General features: G+C 43.8%; 2 protein-coding genes and 1 long non-coding RNA gene across 6 annotated transcripts in view; 1 reads left to right on the top strand and 2 right to left on the bottom strand.

The window, feature by feature from the left end:
- LOC118357851 (hemicentin-1-like) overlaps nt 1-5,311 on the bottom strand; it is a 78,820-nt gene extending 73,509 nt beyond the window's left edge. The window contains exon 1 of the mRNA XM_035735166.2: nt 4,737-5,311. Coding sequence (XP_035591059.1) covers nt 4,737-5,010 — 274 coding nt within the window. The 5' untranslated portion in view covers nt 5,011-5,311. The remainder of the gene's footprint in view (nt 1-4,736) is intronic.
- Nucleotides 5,312-7,602: 2,291 nt separating this feature from the next.
- LOC118358275 (neuronal calcium sensor 1-like) overlaps nt 7,603-22,726 on the bottom strand; it is a 28,529-nt gene continuing 13,405 nt past the window's right edge. For all 4 annotated transcript variants that reach the window (XM_035735897.2, XM_035735898.2, XM_035735899.2 and 1 more), the window contains 6 exons: nt 14,534-14,672; nt 11,747-11,825; nt 11,238-11,326; nt 11,043-11,120; nt 10,017-10,133; nt 7,603-9,429 (listed from right to left, as the gene is read on the bottom strand). In XM_035735897.2, the coding sequence (XP_035591790.1) occupies nt 10,035-10,133; nt 11,043-11,120; nt 11,238-11,326; nt 11,747-11,825; nt 14,534-14,672 (484 nt within the window). In that variant the 3' untranslated portion in view covers nt 7,603-9,429; nt 10,017-10,034. The remainder of the gene's footprint in view (nt 9,430-10,016; nt 10,134-11,042; nt 11,121-11,237; nt 11,327-11,746; nt 11,826-14,533; nt 14,673-22,726) is intronic.
- Nucleotides 14,681-22,584, top strand: LOC118358276 (uncharacterized). The gene is made up of 4 exons (XR_004820450.2): nt 14,681-17,862; nt 18,521-18,595; nt 20,778-20,987; nt 21,284-22,584. It is a non-coding gene; the product is annotated as an uncharacterized LOC118358276 (long non-coding RNA).

Genomic DNA, 22,726 nt, shown 5'->3' with positions numbered 1-22,726 from the left:
AGGGAGACGAGTGGAAGACGACATTTAGTACCACCTCGGGGCATTATGAGTACCTCGTCATGCTGTATGGGTTGATGAATGCTCCATCAGTTTTCCAATCCTTTGTAGATTAGATTTTCAGAGACCTGCACGGGCAGGGTGTAGTGGTGTATATCGATGACATTCTGATATACTCCGATACACGCGCCGAGCATGTGTCCCTGGTGCGCAGAGTGCTTGGTCGCCTGTTGGAGCATGACCTGTACGTCAAGGCTGAGAAATGCCTGTTCTTCCAACAGTCCGTCTCCTTCCTAGGGCATCATATTTCCACATCGGGAGTAGAGATGGAGAGTGACCGCATTGCAGCCGTGCGTAATTGGCCGACCCCCACCACAGTGAAGGAGGAGCAGCGATTGTTAGGGTTTATCAACTACTCCCGGAGGTTTTATCCGGGGCCGGTGCGCTTGCAGTGGTCAGCTGAGGCGAACGGGGCTTTTAGGCATCTGAAGGCTCTGTTTACCTTGGCTCCTGTGTTGGCTCATCCGGATCCCTCTTTGCCATTCATAGTGGAGGTGGACGCGTCCAAGGCTGGGATAGGAGCTGTACTCTCTCAGCGCTCAGGTACGCCACCGAAGCTCCGCCCCTGTGCCTTCTTCTCTAAGGAGCTCAGCTCGGCGGAACGAAACTATGATGTGGGGGACCGGGAGTTGTTAGCTGTCATCAGGGCTTTGAAGCCGTGGAGACATTGGCTTGAAAGGGCTAAACACCCTTTTCTCATCTGGACTGACCACCGCAATCTGGAGAACATCCGGGAGGCGAGGAGACTGAATCCTGGCAATGTGAGCTATGTTTTTCACCCGTTTTGTGTTTACCCTCTCTTACAGAACAGGCTCCCAGAACGTTAAGGCAGACGAGCTGTCTCGGCTGTATGACAGAGTAGCGGACCTTGGATCTCACTCCCAGCCTCTTGTTTGGTGGCTCCGGTAGTGTGGGAGCTGGACACGGACATTGAGCGGGCGTCACGTGCAGAGCCCGCTCCACCTCAGTGTCCAGCTGGGCGTCTGTACGTTCCGTCTGCTGTCCGCGACCGGCTGTTCTATTGGGCCCACACTTTACCCTCCTCTGGTCATCCTGGGATTGGTCGGATGTGCACTGTCTTAGTGGGAGGTACTGGTGGCCCACTTCAAGGACGTGAGGGTTTATGTTTCCTCCTGCTCAGTGTGCGCCCAGCGCAAGGCTCCTAGACACCTGCCCAGAGGTAAGTTACAACTCTTACTTGTTCCACAACGGCCTTGGTCGCACATGTCGGTGGATTTCTGAACCGATATTCCACCTTCACAGGGTAACACCACGATCCTGGTCGTTGTGGATCATTTACCGAAGTCCTGTTGTCTCCTCCCTTTGCCCTGTCTCACTACGGCCCTACAAACTGCAGAGGCCCTGTTTACACACATCTTCAGGCACTATGGGGTGCCTGAGGATATTTTGTCTGATCGGGGTCCTTAGTTCACGTCAAGGGTCTGGAAGGCGTTCATGGAACGTCTGGGGTCTCGGTCTCGGTCAGCCTTACCTAAGGTTTTCCCCCCGAGAGTAATGGGCAGGTGGAGAGTTAACCAGGATGTGGGTAGGTTTCTGAGGTCCTATTGTCAGGATCGGGCAGAGATGGCCCAGAACTTTCTCTGCCACTCCTCCACTAACCTTTCTCCCTTTCAATGTGTATTAGGGTATCAGCCGGTTCTGGCTCCTTGGCATCAGAGTCAGTCCGAGGCTCCTGCGGTGGACGATTGGTTCCGGCGTGCGGAGGAAACATGGGACGCCGTCCACCTTCAGCGAGCCGTACTGAGCCAGAAAGTTGGCGCAGACCTTCACCACAGTGAGGCCCCGGTGTTCACACCTAGGGACAGGGTCTGGCTCTCGACCCGAAACCTGCCCCTCCGCCTGCTCTGCCGGAAGCTGGGTCTGCGGTTTGTGGGTACGTTTAAAGTCCCGAGGAGAGTGAACGAGGTATGTTATAGGTTACAGCTTCCCCCCAATTACCGCATTAACACCTCCGTTCCATGTGTCTCTCCTCAGGCCGGTGGTGGCTGGCCCGCTCCAGGAGGCTGAGGTACAGGAGGTTCCTCCGCCCCCTCTAGACATCAAGGGGGTCCCGACGTACTCCGATCGATCCATCCTGGATTCGAGACGTCGGGCGAGTGGCCTTCAGTACCTCGTGGACTGGAGGGGTACGGTCCGGAGGAGAGATGCTGGGTTCCGGTGGAGGACGTGTTAGATCCTTCCCTGCTGTGAGAGTTCCACCGTCTCCATCCGGATCACCCCGAGGCCGGTGTCGACACGCTGCTGGAGCCGTGAGTCGGGGCGGGGTACTGTCACGACTTCTGCGAAGTTGTTGCCTCTCTTTGTTCGGGCGGTGCTCGCCGGTTGACGTCACCGGTCTTCTAACCGTCATTGATCCATTTTTCATTTTCCATTGGTTTTGTCTGTCTCCATACACACCTGGTTCCATTCCCATTCATTACCTGTTGTGTATTTAACCCTCTGTTTCCCCTTGTCAGAGATGGTTTGTTTTTTCATGTTCGTGAAGGTTGTATTGGTGCGCGATGGGTCCTCGTTCCCACTTTGCTTTTATGTACTCTGGTTTTGGAGCTGTGTTTTTGTTACGTTATTAAACTACTGCATTGATACCAAGTTCGATTCTCCTGTGCCTGACTTCCCTGCCACCTATACACACGACATGACATTTGCATAGGGTCAGTGCAAGATAGAACCATTGCAGATAGTTTGGGTACCATTCATTTAGCACTGGCTATTTAACAGTTTTATGGCTTGGGGGTGGAAGCTGTCTCAAAGCCTGTTGGTCTGAGGCAATGCTCAGCTACCATTTGCCGGATGGTAGCAGAGTGAACAGTCTATGGCTTTGGTGGCTGGAGTTTTAGGAAATGTTTAGGAAATGTTTCGAGCCTTAAGGTCCTGGATGGCAGGGAGCCCAGTAATGTATTGAGCTGTCCGCACCAGCCTCTGTAGCGCTTTGCGGTCAAGGGCGATGCATTTGCCATACCAAACGGGGATGCAACCAGTCAAGATGCTCTTGATGGTGCAACTATAGAACTTTTTGAGGATCTGAGGGCCTATGCCAGAAATAATGTCTAGTCCCCTAAATCATTACTGGTGGACAATTAAGTATCACATACAGTACATGCTAGATGCTATATTTTAAACTAGGTTGTTTGAGCCCTGAATGCTGATTGGCTGAAGGCCAAGGTATACCACAACTATGACCAAAACTGAATTTAAGTTTATAACAGCAATAAGGTACCCTAGGGGTTTGTGGTATATGGCTATACCATGGCTAACAGCTGTATCCAGGCATACCGCTTTGTTGTGCTTAAGAACAGACCTTAGCTATGGTATATTGGCCATATACCACACCCTCTTGTGCCTTATTGCTTAAATATAGCATGTCTGTGGTGGTATTGTGCCATCTTCAAAATGCCCATGATAACGGAGGAATCATTAGTTGTGTTTAGTGCTGAAGTCGGCACTCTCTGTGACCTGAGCCCCTCTCATACTGCAGTGGACCCCGACGTGACTAATAACAGCCTGCTAAGATCTGACACTTATTTGGAATCCTTCAGGGGCTGGTCGATGGAGCAGTAAACATTAATTAACACACAGAGAATATATTGTCTGTCATAGAATAACTCGCCATATAGAACAGTTCACTCTGTGAGGGAGAGGCCCGTAGATTGGGTTAGGGGCAGTGTGGGTGTTTTTTTTTTTTGTGTGTGTGTGTGTGTGTGTGTGTGTGTGTGTGTGTGTGTGTGTGTGTGTGTGTGTGTGTGTGTGTGTGTGTGTGTGTGTGTGTGTGTGTGTGTGCTTCAAGCTTTGCCATCACATTGCTTACCAAATATAACTTTTAGACATTGATAATACGTGGACATGTCAGACTGCCAGACTACCTGGTGAGTATTTATTGATCCCTCTCTCCCCCACTATCATTCTTTTCAGGCTTTTTAAGGCTTTGTCCCCACTTCAGTCATAAGAGCCCATACAACATAGACACTGTCATGCCTCTTTGTCACCCTGTTTCTTTGCAATCTTAGGAGGCTTACAAAGTCCCCAAGGGCATACTAAATTAGACACAGATCAAATGTGTGGCGTTAGTGTTGCTAGCCGAGCACACCATCCCCTTCTCAGCATCCAGCCCTTCCACCCAGGGTTGGTTACTGGGGCTGGTAGGCTTTCCGGAGGGGTGGATGGGGGTGATTGGGGTAATTACACACCAGAAGACAGCATATGCTTCTCATCTGGGCTCAAACACTCTCCCCCATTAGGGCACTCTCTTTTTTTCAAGCTCCAGCTTTCCCATAGAGGTTGAGTGGAAGAAGGGCACCTATACTTGTATTTGTGGCCAAAGCATAAATAAATAAATTAACAGTTTTAAAAAACCCACCTTAAATTTGTATCTCAAACAGAAGTGTTAAAAAATGCTTGCTATTTCCTCAGAGGATTATGTCATCCTCCTGAATAAGTTGAGCTGGCCCATCACTCCTATTGTAATTATGTCATATTTCATAGAAATCTGGAAACACTGGACAGTTCCTTTAATGTTTGATCTGATTGAGGCCTTATTGTTTAATGTCAATTGTTTCATGTAAATAATGTAGGTCTATTGTCATTTGTCTTTTTCAAAAATGCTAAATATCTTACTCTTGTAAGAAATAATTAGGGTTATGAAACATTTTTTTTTTTTTTACCTGGGTCATGAAATGGCACGAGGACAAAATTTTTGATGGGTCTTGTCCTCCGGTTGAGGGTCTTTTCCAGGATCCGAGAGGCTCCATCTATCACCTGTTTGAGGTCGTCATACATTGAACCAGTAACATCGAACACAAATGCCAGGGTTGAAGCGCTGTCACTGTCCATGGAATCAAAGTGCTCCTGGCCACCCTCAACTCGCGGGTCGGTCAGGACTTTGTGCCCGCAAATAAAGAGCGCCAAGACAAGGCACTTCAACATAATAGCGGTCATTCTCAATTTACTGCATCTGTGTTTGATTTCATAAACGTAACAAACCAGTTAAAACATTAACACCTAAAAAAAAATACGTTTTGGCGCATCCCCCCCAAAAAATGTATCTATAGAAATCGAATTATTGCCAAAGACAACCAAACTAAAAAATATTTGAAAAATGTTGTGCCTCAACTGAAATAGCCTACATGTAGATCTAGACTAGATGGTGTAGCACGTTATTTCGTCCCGAGTAACATCCATGCACAAAAGTTTGGACGGATTGAAGAAAGCAGCTCCTCTGGAGAAATGGTAGTGTATGTTGAGCGCTCGGAACGGTGGCAGGGATGGGTGTTATAAAAGGGTCCTGAGTAGGAACAAGCATATTTTTTTTTTTGTGTAACTTGACCCGGCTATCACTTCCAGCCCAACCCCGTCCACATTCTCCTGGCCGGGTACTCATGGCTGGATCCGGTCAACCTTATGCCAAGCTATTGGCAATTGTGCTAAACTTTTAAGCAATTTTACAGTGGAGAAGAATTGTTTTCACGACTCAGCATTGTCGAAATGGCTTGAGCTTTATTATAACAGCAGTGTTTATGTTTAGCTGGCATATCACGCACCTTGCATCCCCTAAAAAGGGGGAGGCACAGGCTCTGTGGCCCCCACCCCCCAAAAGAAATATATACACAAATATTATAACATGATCAGGGAGTTGGTCAACCATGGTGTGTAAAATAATTAATTTGAAGAATTTATCTGCACTGTATGTTTATTAGCTTGCAAGCCAGCCAGAGGAATAATTCGTTTAATTTGACAAGTTAACTGCTAATATGCCAATATTCCATTCAAACAATGCAATCAATCTACAGCCATACACTGACTGAAATCAGTAGATGATAGGATTTTAAATGTTGTAAATGCAACAAGCACTGGTATTGTATCATATAATAGCACTCTCAGCTTTCCAAGAAACATTTATAGTTTTAGACATTTATGGTATGTTTACATATATTTTAGAGGGTATATATACAGAAAATGTGTACAAAACCTGTATAAACTGTATTTAGGATTATAGGACAATATTGTAGGTTAACATTCATTAAATTACACCATTTCTGATACATCACATGCCTTTGTTCGATTTTCCTGTGTAAGAAAAATCAGGATTATGCCTCTAATGCCATTAATTCCAAAAAGACTGGTTTGGATTTCTCCCTGACCAATATGGCTGCCATTTTCACCCCATTTGGAAATGTGAAGGTTTATAACATAGCCCGTCTAGTAATTTAATAGGATCTCTATGGTTGCTCCCCCCTACCCAGGTAAGATATGAACACATCATAAGCCATGTAAAAAAAAATAGAATTATAAGAAATCAGTTGTAAAACTGCAACCTTGTCTCTCAGCAGCATTGCAAAAACGTGTAGAATAGCCGGAAATTGGCTTTAAAAATGATAAATTCCCTAGCCTCATTCCAAAATGTATAGAATAGTATGAGTTTAGCTACTGTATAAAACGACATGTTTTCCTCTCAGCCTCATTGCAACATGTGTAGAATAGCATGAGATTAGTTGTCTCTGGAAAAAAAGACACCAAAATATATGTATATATAAATATATCCCGCTGGTGCATAAATGGAGTCAGTGGCTTGACATGAGACAGAAATATCAGATTCTTCTTCAGAGGAAAGGCTGAGGAAGCCAAGCATCCCTTTCTCGGCGGATTACAGATCCTGATAAGAACGGATACTTCGATTACATCACATGCTGAGGCAGTCGCTCTCAGGGATTCATCTATTTTAAGATTTCTTACTGAGTTTTATTTGAGCGCAAAGAAGTGTCAAGCCATGCAAGCCAAGAGATTGATGCAGCATATCGGACATTTGGCGAGGAGAGAAGGCAACCATACTAGAGGAAGGAAAGGGTTTGCAAGAATGAAAACATTTTAATGACCCCAAAAAATAAACATTGGTGTCAGAGACAGGTTAAGTGTTTAGTGAGATTTTAGTCACACGTTTGTGCCTAAAGGAATCATGATTTCAGTCTCCTATTCCACAATTCTGCTTAACCAAGAAAAGCATATCAAAGATAATTAAATACATTTTATGGGATGCTGCTGCAACACCAATGCCAGAACACAATGAATTATAGATGTTTACTGCAATGATAAAGAAATGTTCTCCTTCTAAACTTACCAGGTCACTATTTAGACTTACTGTATGATCTTGGCCCACTTGGGTCCTCCTTTGGCATATAGTAACTCCAGTTCTAATGGCTCTTATATCTACTGAATCCAGACCAGTTGGATAAGAATGGACAGACAATGTTAAACAGATTAATGGCCCAGTGGATCTTGCTGAGGGCCTGGCTAGCCTCTACCCAGCCACTGGGAGTTTTTCCAACCTCACGGCGATGGCACATATCAGACACCAAGGAAATCTCACTACTTCTTAATGGTCTCTTCTAAGTGTGCTAGTCTGCTGTAAGAATACTTGAAGTTAGGTCAGAACATAAAAACTTACATTGCGAACCTATGGTGTAGCAGTAGATTATGGATTTGAAGTGGAAAGCAACACTAAGATCTGTCTTTACTCATATCTACAGTATGAACTGTCTTAAAGCACTGTTTAATGAACAAGTTACAGTCAATGTAATCCTTAATTCATTATAACAGGGTAATTCATGTTTAAGTTTAACAAAAGTCTGAATCTCCATTGAACAATTACTTCAACCACTTTCTGGCTGAGTTCTGTTCCTGCATTCATTTTGAATAAAAGGGTATTTGAGGAAACTGAGACACATTTCTGAAACAAGTTGAGCTTAGAGAGCTTTGAGGTTGAATTTTCAAAATCAGAATTTCTATCACAGAATGTAAAGGCAGCCATTTAAAGGTCCACTGCAGAAATCGCTCCGACATTTCCTGGTTGCTAAAATTGAAATAGTTCGCCTAATTTCAGTTTATGCAACAAAACAAACAAGTATAGTGTAGAGAATCATCATACCATCTTAACCACTGTAAAATATATTTTCAATAACCCCAAATATTGTCTTTTCAGATGTTTGGAGATGGTGTACAAAACCAAAAGTAAAAGATGCAAAAACTAAACTTACAAACGGGAAGCATAGAAATAGCGCACATTGAACAGGTCTAAAGCTTCTTAGACTTAATTTCAATGGGAATAACAGGTCTATAACTCACATTTCTATGTGAATTTGGTCAGGTCGCCCAGAAAGTTACATATTGCAGCTTTAAAATGCATTTTACTCTGTGCTCTGTGTTGTTCAATGTAAATGACAGCACAGCGGGAAATGATCTTTATCACTTGAGTAAAGCTAAATCAGTGAAGCTGACAAATGCCTAATTGTAAGACTGAAATGACCCGAGACTGAACGGGAAAGGCATCATCACATGCTGGGATTTATGGCTTCTGTTGAACACACAGGACAGACACAAAAAGGACAGGCTCAAACAGACAGCCTGCAAAAATCTTTACAACGAGAATGTATGTCTGTTTGTTCTCAATGGCTGAAGCCTTGTGTATACACAGGGTGGATGGAGTAAGACGACGTCAAAGGAAATAATGAGCCTCAGTTGAGATATGTCAACTGTGAGGAATTACACTGTGTTGCTTGATCATGTCATTTAGAATGTGGCATTGAGACATTACAGTGCCTTGACAGTAGTGCTGATGGAAAACGGAACATACATCCAACACAATAGGAGGCACATAACCCAGACATAATAAATTAAGCCTTACAAATGAAAGCCCCTCCCTGACCACTTACTCCTCAAATAAAAATATGAAAGATAACCAAGGAAGCAGTTTGTGCAGGAAACAGGATGAAAAAAAGCATTCCATTAATTAAAACTGATTCAAAAACGATTAAGCTTAATTTCATGTTAATGAACAGCACTCCAACAAACGCAGCAAAGCAACACATAATAACAAGACTATTTATAGTATATCCTATATACATGGATTTATAAATAAGTTGATCTCCCTCAACACTCTCAAAAACAATCAGTGCCTGCTGATGTCTCCTGCTGTAGTCTTTCAGGTAGCCATGTGACAGCTCTCCACGTGTCAGTCACACCACTCTGACGCTGTTGAGCGCCGTTCACAGTTCACACACACCTCAAGGGGTATCCTCCAGTATAGTCCACAAGGAAAAACAACTGCCTTGCTTGTATGTTTAAGTTCAGTGTATATTCCCCTCTTGTCCTTTTTTATTTGACATTTTTGTATATCAGAGGGCTCAGAGTTGTTTTCAATGCTTAGAGTGCAGATGCAATTGACAGCAGCAGTATTACACAAGTCCTTGCCCTTCTCCTCACCCCACGTGTCCTTCTGGATGGTGCATGGAGGGATGTTGATGCTTGTAGATTATTTTTTCTCATAGCAGGTGTGATGGCACCATGTTGGACTCATCTGCGAATCTGTAATAATAATCACCATTGAGTTCAATGTGACAATGAAATCAGACATGGACACAAACAGTGCAAGATCCTATTGACAAAAGAGACACAAAACGAATAAGTAAATACAGTGCTACTTTAAACCCAAGCTGTCCCATGTAAGTGTCTATATTGAGCTGAAACACACTCTATCACATGTTGAGCAGGACGTCAGCTACAGCAATAATGGGCTGTGGAATACATTAGACAGACGGGAGGATAGACCAGCTAACTGCCCTTTCTCCTCTCTGAGCACTGCATGGCTGTTTCATTGCCAGCAATCAGCAGAGGGCACTTTAATAATACATAAGGCCAAACTGTGGTTTGACAATGGCGGTTTTGCATTGTTTTCAGACCGAGCCTCTGACCTCTACACTATACTGCACTTCGTAAACTGTAGTATTCTCTATAACACACATTGTCATCCTCAGATCAATTGACCACACAATTCATTTGTTTCTCTTATTATAAAACATGATTTTGATTATATGATACAGTAAGTACAACCTTATGACATTTCCAATACTTGGGTATTGAATTCGATGCTGCATGATCACTGCTCCACTCACCTTTAAACACTTTAGGCCCTATACCAGCCCATCGTACAGTGACAGTGCCTGCACAATGGAGGGGTCTGCCTTGGAACCCTCCTGAAACTCCTGCAGGGTCAACTTGCCATCAGCATTCTGGAATAAGAACACATGAGAAGATATAGCACAACGGAACAGCATCTCCATCGCAGATCAGGCCGCTTTTACTCTATCTTACCAGCAGGGGGCAAACAAATCATGAGTAATTGTTTTTATTTTTTATTTAACCTTTATTTAACTAGGCAAGTCAGTTAAGAACAAACTATTATTTACAATGACGGCCTAGCCCGGCCAAACCCTCCCCTAACCCGGATGACGCTGGGCCAATTGCGCGCCGTTCTATGGGACTCCCGATCACGGCCGGTTGTCCAGCACTGCGATGCAATGCCTTAGACCTCTGTGCCACTCCGTCCCCATTAATGTAATATACCAGGGCCTTTTCTACATGGCTTGGCTGATCTAGTTCAGTGCACTTGAATGGTCAGCTCACTCCCCTCCACCCATACAAATGACTGAGCAACTGATGCTGTGCTCTGAAGCCAGTCCTATCGGCTGATCCTTGCACTGGGTATGGAACTGACAAACATGCCCAGGCAGGCTCCATCTCATCTTTCACTGAGCCAAGGACGAGGAGGGCCTGAGTGAGCTGAGTGGGCATTGGCACTGGGCTGTGGTGGTGGAGGGGGTATCTGTGGTGTTTATAGACTGCAGAAATTGTTAGTGATGCTGGGATGGCTACGGCTAAGAGGTCTAAACTCTAGACGGCCCGCCTCACTGCACTACAGAACAGGGACACAGTAGGAACACAATACACATGGTATTTTCTGTGGAGTTGCTAGTCAGCTCATTACAATAGTACTGCCACTGACTTGAGAAACAATGTGATCTATAAGTTGTACAAGTAAGAGCAAAATAGCTATCAACAAATAGTTACATATTTCTATCTTAACCCATGGTGGTGGTTTTGGGTTACTACAGTGTTTTATTTGTGGAATAGAGGTATACCTTGTCCATCAAGGAAAAAATACGATCCACTCTCTTCTCAGGTGTATTCTCTTCTTCTGGTAACTCTACAGTGTTCCCCTGGAACACAAAGGCAAATATATTGTCTTGCAATATTTCAGGTCAATGTAAATACTGTATGTGAATTCTACCATTAGCCTTTTTGACACTGGAACATTTTAGCATTGTATAACTTACCACCATCAGATATATGGCATCTACGATGTTTAACATCTCATCTCGTGTGACATAGCCATCGTTATCAAGATCATACAATTTGAAAGCCCCTAAATACAGCAAAAAAAAACAGATGGTGAAGGCCCAGTACTGATTGTAAATAAAGTAGTTTAGGGATTGTGTACAGGTAGATGGGGATGGTTGAATGTATGTAGCCTTGACCTTTTACTCAGGTATTAAACAGGAGTGGCTGTATGTGGGGGAGTGGAGTGGGATGAGAGTTTTGAGATGGAATGAACCCCCATAAAGTCAGAACTATTTCTCCCAAATATTTTCTAAAGGTAATCCAAACCCAGGGCCCACATCGTAGGCAACACCATCGAAACAATACTTAAACATCTCTTATTTGTAGTCTTCTGTGAGCCTGTCTTTTTGTTCTGTACATGCATAACAATACGATCACAAAGACAGGTCCTGTCACTGAAATGTCAACGTGCACTGACTGATGTGAAGGGGTTATCTCTCCTTACATCTGAGCTTCTCATCCAGTGTCCCCCGCGAAGTCACCGACAAGGCCTGGATGAACTCTGAAAACTCTATGTGTCCATCCTATTCAATAACACACACAGAGAGAGAGAGAGAGAGAGAGAGAGAGAGAGAGGGGGGGTTAGACACAAGACAAATATCTTCTTTCACACTAACTCCCCTAAACACTTTGTTTGGTCTACTGCTGAAAAGTGGGGCAGAATTGTGCTCCTTGTCTGCTGCTATTTCTGCTCTGCACCTGGCTCTCCCGAGATATATATATATATAAAAAAGTATGCGGACACCCCTTCAAATTAGTGGATTCGGCTGTTTCAGCCACACCTGTTGCTGACAGGTGTCTAAAATCGAGCTCACCATGCAATCTCTATAGACAAACACTGTCAGTAGAATGGCCTTACTGAAGAGCTCAGTGACATTCAACGTGGCACCGTCATAGGATGCCACCTTTCCAACAAGTCAGTTCGTAAAATTTCTGCCCTGTTAAAGCTGCCTCGTTCAACTGTAAGTGCTGTTATTGTGAAGTGGAAACGTCTAGGAGCAACAACGGTTCAGCCACAAAGTTGTAGGCCACACAAGCTCACAGAACGGGACTGCCAAGTGGTGAAGCGCGAAAAAACACCAGTCGTCGGTTGCAACACTCACTACCGAGTTTCAAACTGCCTCTGGAAGCAATGTCAGCACAATAACTGTTCGTCGGGAGCTTCATAAAATGGGTTTCCATGACCGAGCAGCCGCACATAAGCCTAAGATCACCAAGCGCAATGTCAAACGTCGACTGGAGTGGTGTAAAGCTCGCCACATTGGACTCTGGAGCAGTGGGAACATGTTCTCTGGAGTGTTGAATCATGCTTCACCATCTGACAGTCCGATGTACAAATCTGGGTTTTGTTGGTTCCAGGAGAACTCTACCTGTCCCAATGCATAGTGCCAACCTTAAAGTTTGGTGGAGGAGAAATAATGGTCTGAGGCTGTTTTTCATGGTTCGGGCTAGGACCCTTAGTTCCAGTGAAGGGAAATCTTAACGCTACAGTATACAATGACGTTCTAGATAATTCTGTGCCTCTAACTTTGTGGAAACAGTTATAGCATGACAATGCCCCGTGCACAAAGTGAGGTCCATACAGAAATGTTTTTTCGAGATCGGTGTGGAAGAACTTGACTGGCCTGCACAGAGCCCTGACCTCAACCCCATTGAACACCATTGGGATGAATTGGAATGCCGACTGCGAGCCAGGCCTAATCGCCCAACCTCACTAATGCTCTCGTGGCTGAATGAAAGCAAGTTCCCGCAGCAATGTTACAACATTCAGTGGAAAGCCATCCCAGAAGAGTGGAGGCTGTTATTACAGCATCTATTTGATCTTTATTTAACTAGGCAAGTCAGTTAAGAACAAATTCTTATTTTCAATTATGGCCTAGGAACAGTGGATTAACTGCCTGTTCAGGGGCAGAACGACAGATCTGTACCTTTGTCAGCTCGGGATTCGAACTTGCAACCTTTCGGTTCCTAGTCCAACCACTAGGCTACCCTGCCGCCCATGATTTTGGAATGAGATGTTCCATGAGCAGGTGTCCACATACTCTTGGTAAGATATTTTGGTAGCCTAACTACAGATGGATTAGAATCTACTATTTGCAACAGAAACCATTTGTTTTTCCAAACTTTGTTTTTCCCTTGATTGTATTTTGGAATATTGCGAAACAATCAGCTGTTTGATATTTGCCAAAACATGTGCCAAAATGCAGCGAGCATCCTGACTGTATGCGCTTGTGATTACATACAATACACAGCAATGCCTGCTACTACATGATAATGAGAAGAGGGGAACAAAATATTTATTTTCAAGATACCAGTAGACCTTTTCTGATTTGATTTTCATGAGATATTGTTGTAGGCAAAATTACATCCTAGGATACATACCCCAGACCTGAGCCAGGCCTGCTAAAGGAGAGATATGGGATCTGAGACACAACAACAGCATTTTACGGACTCTCAGACTGATTCTATCTCCACCAGACAAGGGACCAGCCAGCCAGCCAGCTGTTGTAAAACAGACATTGAACTGAAAAATTACACTGATTACAAATACTATTAGAACCACTGCATTCTCTCTAACTACAGGGTGCTTAGCACAAATTAAACTCATAAACATCCGAACCAGTGCGTGGCTATGGCCGCCAGGGGTCATCGACCAGCCTGTGAGGGCTGCTCTTAACAACACAACAGATGACCTTGATAACTAAATGAGGATGCTGCTTTATGAATGATTAATATTGAATATTGATAACATAATGCCAGGCTGCACTAGCATGTTTCATTAACAAGCCACACACACACAACGTTTGGGGTTCCTCTCAAAGTCTACAGACCATGGGGATGAAACAAGAATTGCAATGCCTTGTTGTGAATTACAAAAACCTTTGTTCAAAGTCCATTTCCCTCTCATTTCCAGGAACCTCTGACATGTGCTTTGTCAACCCATCTCACCTCTGATTGATCCCACAAAAGGGACCCTTTCTGCGCTCAGATTCCACTTCTGATTAGAGACCGTTACACAGTGCTATGACCCTCAAGGCACCACAGAGACTGGAAACTGTTAGATCATCACAGAGTAATCTCACCCATCTACCAGAAACAGCATCCTAAACCTTTTTACTATACAGTATGTACGCATTTACTCCCCTAACATGACAGTGACTGAAATGTAATTAAAATCACAGAAAAAGCACATGTAATTGTATGGAGGTACAAATAATAAAAACATTTAAACCTTGTTTTCATCAAAGACGTTGAAGACAAAAGAAGCAAACTTGGTGGGGTCACCAAAAGGGAAGAACTGCTTGTAGATCTTTTGAAAGCCCACAGCATCCAGCTGACCACTTGGACAGTCCTTAATAAAGCCTTTGTACCTGCAGGAGATGATGATGATGATGATGATGATAATGATGAGAGGAAGGCAAATAGAACACAAGAGAAAGTTAACATGATAGGGATACAATTAGCCTATTGAATATAATATGAAAGACGCAGCTCTTAACAGGCAAGCAGCATTGATCTAGTTTAAAACAGCATGTTCTATTTATCTTGCTAGCAGATAAGACAATGTCTCTAATCAAATATAATAGGCAGAGGGAGTTTAATTAAAATCAAATGACTTTCTTGTCTTTTGATAATGTGCATAAATGATAAATCAATCTGTGAGCTTCTAGCCTCTAGAGATGAGACGATATGTCCAGAATGACATAACACCACAGCTATTTATAGAACCAATTTCAAGCCTCGTCACTCAAAGGTAGACAGTCTCGTTGTACAACTCAATAAAGAAACAGTGTTATCAGAGTAAAATAACAAGCCTTTAATGGGTCTGTACAGAGAGGGAGACTGAGAGGGAGAAGGAGATTTGAAGAAGGAATCAGAGATGGGTAGGCTAGTTTAAGGTGTATATTTCTCTCTCCATCGCTCTCTGGTAAAAGCATGGGGGTATTATCAGTTTGGTGGACTAAAATGTGCATCCACATGACGTCTGACCCAGTGTTAGACAGTGATGTAGGTAGACAGGTCTTTTGTGAGTTCTCATAACTTCCCATGTCTCTGTGTGATTGACAACAGACACAGACTGGTCCTGATGAGGATCTGTTGTAATGAAGACCAGACTGAGAGGAATGAAGAATGAAGCCAGGACAGATCCTCCCTACACTCACTCCTTCCTTTGGCTCCTCACTCTGAAACTCATATTTTTAATCTGCCTCTCAGATAAAGCACACTCCTGCATAACCTAGAATAGGACAGACAGACAGAGAATCTCTAAAGATGGGCTGAGAAAATTTTGAAGAGAAGGCCATAATCCTCCTATTTGCATATCCAGATGTGGAGATATGCAGAGGAAACGAAAGCTCATTGAAGAACAATGAGGAATCAAGTCTAATTGCCGTACAGCGGGCAGGTAATACAAAGCACATCATAATCCCAATATGACCCATTTCAAGTGAAATAGATTTTGTCTAACTCATTTGTGAAATTCCCATTGTCTCTGTGAGAGGAAAATCGTTTCAGTACTGTATATTCATTGGGGGACTCATGCAAATCAGTTGCTTAGCAACTAACCATTGACTAGTAATTGGGCAGGATGATCCCAATCTAACTAAATGTGAAGCATCTTTCTCTAGTTTGATGTGACCCTGGCTAACTCACTAGCATATGTGCAGTTGTGCATGGACATGTAGCCTAGCTCCTAGGCCTTTCAGGATAATTGTGCTTACTCACATGAAAATAGCCTAAACCAGTAGACCAGTGACTTTATGTCATAGTCAGTGAGGCAACCTGGAGATATATTGTACATGACTGGCAGCTTTCTACCAACACGCTGTAATCTGTCATCATGGTGGATGGCTATAAACAGTGTTGTGGACAAGGCTATTTAGCTACTTTCCCTTGTTGTTGTCCAGTTGGCAGGGATACTTGGCTATGTCCCTGTGTTATTGATTGCAGGTGAGCACTAAGCATGCTAATGACATTTCCCCCTGAATAGATTAGCATTGATCAATATGGAGGAGACATTTAACAGTACCAGCATGTATCTAAGAGATTTGAAAACCCGACCGTAGGCAACAGAGTGACTAGGGTCTGGTTTCAATGACGGACGCTTTAGGCGATACGTCACTGCCTACGTCACTACTTTATCTGCTTGAACAAAATACTAAATAGTAGCTAGCAAGATGGAGATCACAGAGGTTATTTTTAATGTGTGCATTTCGCAAGTGGCTAGGTTTGCATCAACTACCTTAACTTAAACCACTGCAAAGGCTTTGCTTGCAAACTTTGGTTTTCAATCACGGAATTCTGGCATGTCTGCCTCAAGATTTTTTTGGGAGAGCCCCCAGATGTATTATTATTTGTTCTTATTGACTGAGGCAGTGATGTAGTCCCTCTATGCCAAAATAGTTCATCATTGAAACCCTAGTCAATGTGTTGCCTAGGGTCGTATTTAAGAGTCTATTTATCTAACCTTGCTATTTATTCTATGTCTGTCAGTGGCTCCTCCACTAATTACACACCATCTGGCATTGCCCCTGTTTAAATTGCCTCTAGTCTTTCACACTCAACCATGGTGATTGCAGCTGATCTTCCATTGAGGAGTCATGCAACCTTTTATGTAAAAGAATGGATGGAAGTCTAACTGACTTGGATGGAGTGCACAGCCAGGGTGTTATTCTGCCCCAGTGCACCCAGGCAGCCCCTGAGACTGGCCGACTCTGTAGCCACGTGCCGAAGCAGAGCCAGCCGAGCGTTGTCTTTCTGCTGCGTGTGGACAGGGATGTGGATGAGCCCTTGCTCCCTGACCCTATCAGAGAGGGTAGTGCATCAACACACTGATTGACTGGCTCACGAGGCACTGACTTCTCTCTCTCGCACAAGGATCAGGTTTTGACACAAAGCCAAGGCAGATGAAATAATGTTAAAGACCTGGCACGTGAGACGGACAGGGAAAGGCAGCATTTACAGAGTGCTATAGGCTACAGTAAATCATCATATGTTGTATAGCTAGATCTAGCCTGGGCGTAAGATGTATGCAACTATTTATCTTTCATCCACTAATTTACTACAAAAATAGAAACAGAATAATCAGGCAGCTCCATCATTATTTTGCTTTGAGATGAGTTGACTGTGTTATAGCATTGCATGGCAGAGGAAATGACCCAATGCCCTGTGTGCTTCAAATTGCTTCAAGAGCTGCTGCCCCTAAACACCAACTAATCCCTTTGAAAACGGCCCGAGGCATCAATTTGAGTGTCAAAATTGACTACAAAGTGTAAAGAGGATAATTTTGGTCATAAAGTCAGTCTCGTCTGAAACTGAGTTTGGATTACAATTATGTAAACAAATCATGCCCTCTTTTGCCAAGCTCCACGTGCAAATCGCCCCTCTGCCCACTTCGCTTCCCTTTATTCAACGTGGCTCCGTTGTTTCATCGCCCCAATGCGCTCAAAGGATCACAGAAATTTTATACTGAAAAACCCTATACAGATTAACTATGCAATGCATGCTTCCAGCAGGATGCACATCCAAATGGTTTGCATGCCCTGCTGAAGGAGCCCAGTGGTGAGTATACTGGTAGTCACTAGCTAGGCCATAGACTGCTGGTTATGTATATTTGATAATCAGTATCACTGCTAGCTAGATAACGTTAGCCTACATCAATACAACTCGGATTTGGCTTGGAAACACGATACCACCATTTTTGTAAAAAGTTAGCTAACATTAGCATTGCTAGCTATTTTTGACGAACTTTGCTAGTAACAGTAATGGCAACATTATCATCACTCTAAAGTAAACTTGACGGCATCATATGACAACGTTGTTTGCTACTAATTATTTGCCCAATTTAGCGTATTTCCATGCCACTGTAAATGAATGTAATTGAGATGAAACAGTCACATTAGCCTCCAAGGTGCAACCCATGACTAGGACACAAATAAAGATTGGATGGGCCTATGGTAGGTAGTACTAGCTAACAACTCATGTCTGACTACAGCATTGTACTAACTAGCAGCAACCAACTCAAACCAACCCAGGGCCATGACAAAACATGTCACAGTAGGTTGTATGGTGTCACCGTCCTGAGTCGAATCCAATCTGCAGCCAATCTGTCAACATCTGTAAAGCATAGAATTAGCTTCCAAACAATATTGTTATTTCTCGAGCTATGTTTATAATTGAGGGATGATGACAATAATTGTTGACCCTGTTTTTCTGTTAGACAAAGTGCACAGTTAGGTGTCAGACTGATCCCCTGGTCATAAATGGATGCCGGCACCTACCAGAAGGAGAAAATGTGGGTATATATCATAACATGGATCATAACATGTCCAGAAATGTGATTTACAATTTTTTTTTAAACTTATTTAACTAGGCAAGTATGTAAGAACAAATTCTTATTTACAATGATGGCCTACCCTGGGCCGAACACTAACCAGGACAGCGCTGGGCCAATTGTGAGCCGACCTATGGGACTCCCAATCATGGCCGGTTGTGATACAGACTGGAATCAAACCAGTCTGTAGTGACGCCTCTAGCACTGAGATGCAGTACATTAGACCGCAGCGCCACTCTGGAACCCAAATGGTTTAGCGACCTAACAAAATATTTGAATTCACTGTTTACTTGCAATTTTCACAGCTTGTCAGGCAAAACTTCAGAATAAAAGTGTCATGTGACACAAGTACCCTTGTGACACCTCCATTGTTTCATTTTTAAATGTTTGTCATTTAGCAGGCTCTCTTATCCAAAGTGATTTATAGCTAGTGCATTCATCTTAAGACAACTAGGTGGAACAACCACATATCACATACATAGTAAGTACACTTTTCACCAATAAAGTACCTCCCAGCAAAGTCAGAGCTAGAAAGGGGGCAGTCAAGTGCAAGTGTTGCTTCAGGAATGATATTTGAATAAATAAAAAAAATGTGGGGGGGTTGAGATGAGATGGGGTAATTATTTAAGATACTCTTTGAAGAGGTAGGTTTTCAGGTGATTTCGGAAGATGGGCAGGGACTCTGCTGTCCTAGCTTCAGCGGGAACCTGGTTCCAGCATTGGATTGCCAAGACAGAGAAGAGCTTGGGCTGAGCAGGAGCAGGAGCTGCCCTCCTGTAGGGTTGGAGGGCCAAGAGACCAGAGGTGGGAGTGATTGGTTTTGGGTGTAAGGTTTGAGCATAGCCTGAAGGTAGGGAAGGGCAGTTCCTCTTGCTGCTCTGTAGGCATGCACTATGGTATTTTAGTGGATGCGAGATTCGACTGAAAACCAGTGGAGTGTGTGGGGAGCGAGGTGACATGGGAGAACATGGGAAGTGGGAAAATCAGGCGGACTTGCAGTGTTTTGGATAAGTTGCAGAGGTTTGATGCCACAAGTGGAGAGAGCCTAGTCAGTTGCAGTAGTCCAGACAGGAGATGACAAGTGCCTGGATTAAGACCTGCTCCGCTTCCTGTGTGATGTAGGGTCGTACTCTACGGATGTTGTAGAGCATGAACCTGCAGGAGCGAGTCACTGCTTTGATGTTTGCAGAGATAGACAGGGTGTTGTCCAGGGTCAAGCCAAGGTTATTTGCACTCTGGAAGGGCAACACTGGAGTTGTCAACCGTGATGGAGAAGACTTTTAGCGGGCAGGTTTTCCCTGAGAGGAAGAGCAGCTCCGTCTTGTTGAGGTAAAGCTTGAGTTGGTGAGGGCGACATCCAAGCTGAGATATCTGCCAGGTACGCAGTGATGCATGTTGCCATGAGTGTCAGAAGAGGGGAAGGATAAAAGTAGTTGAGTGTCATCCGCAGGAGAGACCATGTGAGTAAATTATGGAAACGAGTTACTTGGTGTATAGAGCGAAGAGGAGAGGGCCTAGAACCAAGTCCTGGGGGACACCAGTAGTGAGAGTCTGTGGTGCGGGACACAGATCCTCTCCATGTCACCTGGTCAGAGTGGCCTGCCAGGTAGGATGCAATCCAAAAAGTGTGCAGAGCCTGAGAAGCCCAGCCATGAGAGGGGTCGAAGGCAGCGGATAGGTCTAGGAGGATGAGGAGAGAGTCAGCTTTGCAGTGCGGAGAGCCTTCGTGATGCAGAGAAGAGCAATCTCTGTTGAGTGACCCACCTTGACTGGTTAGGGTCAAGAAGATCGTTCTGATAGAGGTAACAAAAAAGTTGATCAGAGACAGCATTCTCAAGTGTTTTGGGGAAAAAGAGAAAGTCTCCCTCAACTCCTATCAGAAGGACACGACATGAGGCCTCTGATAGTGACCCGAGTTACTGCCCTGATAACACAGACGGCTTCATCATTAACAACAGATAATGTTTATGTGAAAAGTTGCGTTGAAAAATCCCTGGTTTGATAAACTTGTAGGCTAATTCCCCAGCCAAGCATATACAACGGATATAGAGTTATTTTGGTTGTGAAGTGCATTAGCAAAAAGCTTTGTCCTTTAGAACAAAATGCAAAATTTGCCACCACCTCATAAGATTGTCTCCTGCAGTTGTTTGAGAGATGTTCAGTTTGCTGCCAAACATGCAGCATAGAGAAGACCGGCAAGGGGGCCCTCATCACCATCATGAAGACATGTCCTCACTGTAAGCATTCCTATGAATGGAACAGTCAGCTACATTTTGGCAAGTATGCGGCCAGCAACCTTCACCTGTCAGCGGAAACAGCTTCTACAGGTTCATCATTTGTAAAAATACAGAAGGTAAGCCACTTCAGCACTTTGATACATTTGATAACCCAATTGTGAAACATAATTTATGTAAACTGACATTATTTGTTGCTTATTTACTACTTCTTAGATGCATATAATGTTTAGGGCATTACGTAGTCTGGTGGAACCAGCCTGATCGCTGTGTTGACCATTCTATTTCACTTCACATTTTATGATATCTGAAGTGAAATAGAAAGGTGATCACATCGATAAGGTTGGTTTCACCAGGCTAATTATAACCAATATTGATAATGTAATCAGTGCTCTGTGTGTGTGCGACTGACCAGTATCTTTGATAAGGGGCTAGGAGCTGATCTACGCTGCTATACCCATCAATGGTGCGCTTGCAAAGACCTCACCTCCAGCCTCACCACTTGCCTGCTCACAAACGGTCGTCGATGGGGAGGCAATCACAGTCACTGTTCCATATGTGTTCACAGATTCATGAGGACATAGACAAACACTATCCAGGTTAGACTTCCACACGCCATTCCCCCAGGGGGCAGCAGCAACCTTTGAGCCTGGTTGGTAAGCATATCAGGTTCTTTGTAGCTCAGTTGGTAGAGCAGGGTGCTTGTAATGCCAGGGTAGTGAGTTCTATTCCCAGGACCACCCATATGTAAAATGTATGCAATCATGGCTAAGTCGCTTAAAAGCGTCTGCTAAATGGCATATACACGAGTGTACAAAACAATAACACCTTCCTAATATTGACTTGCACCCCCCTATTTTCCCTCAGAACAGCCTCAATTCATTGGGGCATGGCCTCTACAAGGTGTCTCAAGCGTTCAATAGAGATGCTGGCCCATGTTGACTCCAATGCTTCCCATAGTTGTGTCAAGTTGGCTGGATGTCCTTTGAGTGGTAGACCATTCTTGATACACACTGGAAACTGTTGAGTGTGAAAAATCCAGCAGCGTTGCAGTTCTTGACACAAACCAGTAGTAAACCTGCTACCATACCCCGTTCAAAGGCACTTAAATATTTTGTCTTGCCCATTCACCCTCTGAATGGCACACATACACAATACATGTCTCAATTGTCTCAATGCTTAAAAATCCTTCTTTAACCTTTTTCCTTCCCTTCATCCACACTGATTAAAATGGATTTAACAAGTGACATCAATAAGGGATCATAGCTTTTACCTGGATTCACCTGGTCAGTCTTTGTCATGGAAAGAGCAGGTATTCATAATGTTTTGTACACTCAGTATATATTATATTTAATTGGGGTGAAAGTAATTTTTTTATATATTTTTTATTATATATGTACTTGTTTGACATTTTACTGCATTGTTAGGAGCTAGTAACAAGCATTTTGCTGCTCCCACTATAACGTGTCACGCCTACTCCAGCGCTCGACGTCGCCGGTCTACTAACCCCGGTGTTGGCAACCATCCTTACACACACCTGCTCCCCATTATTACGCACACCTGGACTACATCATCACCTTTATTACACTCCCTTTATTTGGCCCTCAGTAGCCTCAGTCATAAGGCAGTGTTGGTTTGCTTTCATGTTCAGTACGCATTGCCTGTTTAGTTCATTTGCCTTTCATCATTGTTATTAAACTCTCCTTCTGCACCTGCTTCCTGACTCCCTGCGTATTCGTGACAATCTGCTAAACTGTGCATGCGACCAATTAACTTTGATTTGATTTCATCAACAATATCACCAATCCCTGACTCTGTAGGAAATCTGTGACATGGCTGGTTTGAGAGGTGTTCATGT

Source organism: Oncorhynchus keta, chromosome 25 (genome assembly GCF_023373465.1).
Source record: "Oncorhynchus keta strain PuntledgeMale-10-30-2019 chromosome 25, Oket_V2, whole genome shotgun sequence".
Classification (NCBI taxonomy): Eukaryota; Metazoa; Chordata; class Actinopteri; order Salmoniformes; family Salmonidae; genus Oncorhynchus; species Oncorhynchus keta.
Note: the sequence above shows the minus strand (reverse complement) of the source record. Positions and strands in the feature narration are given on the sequence as shown.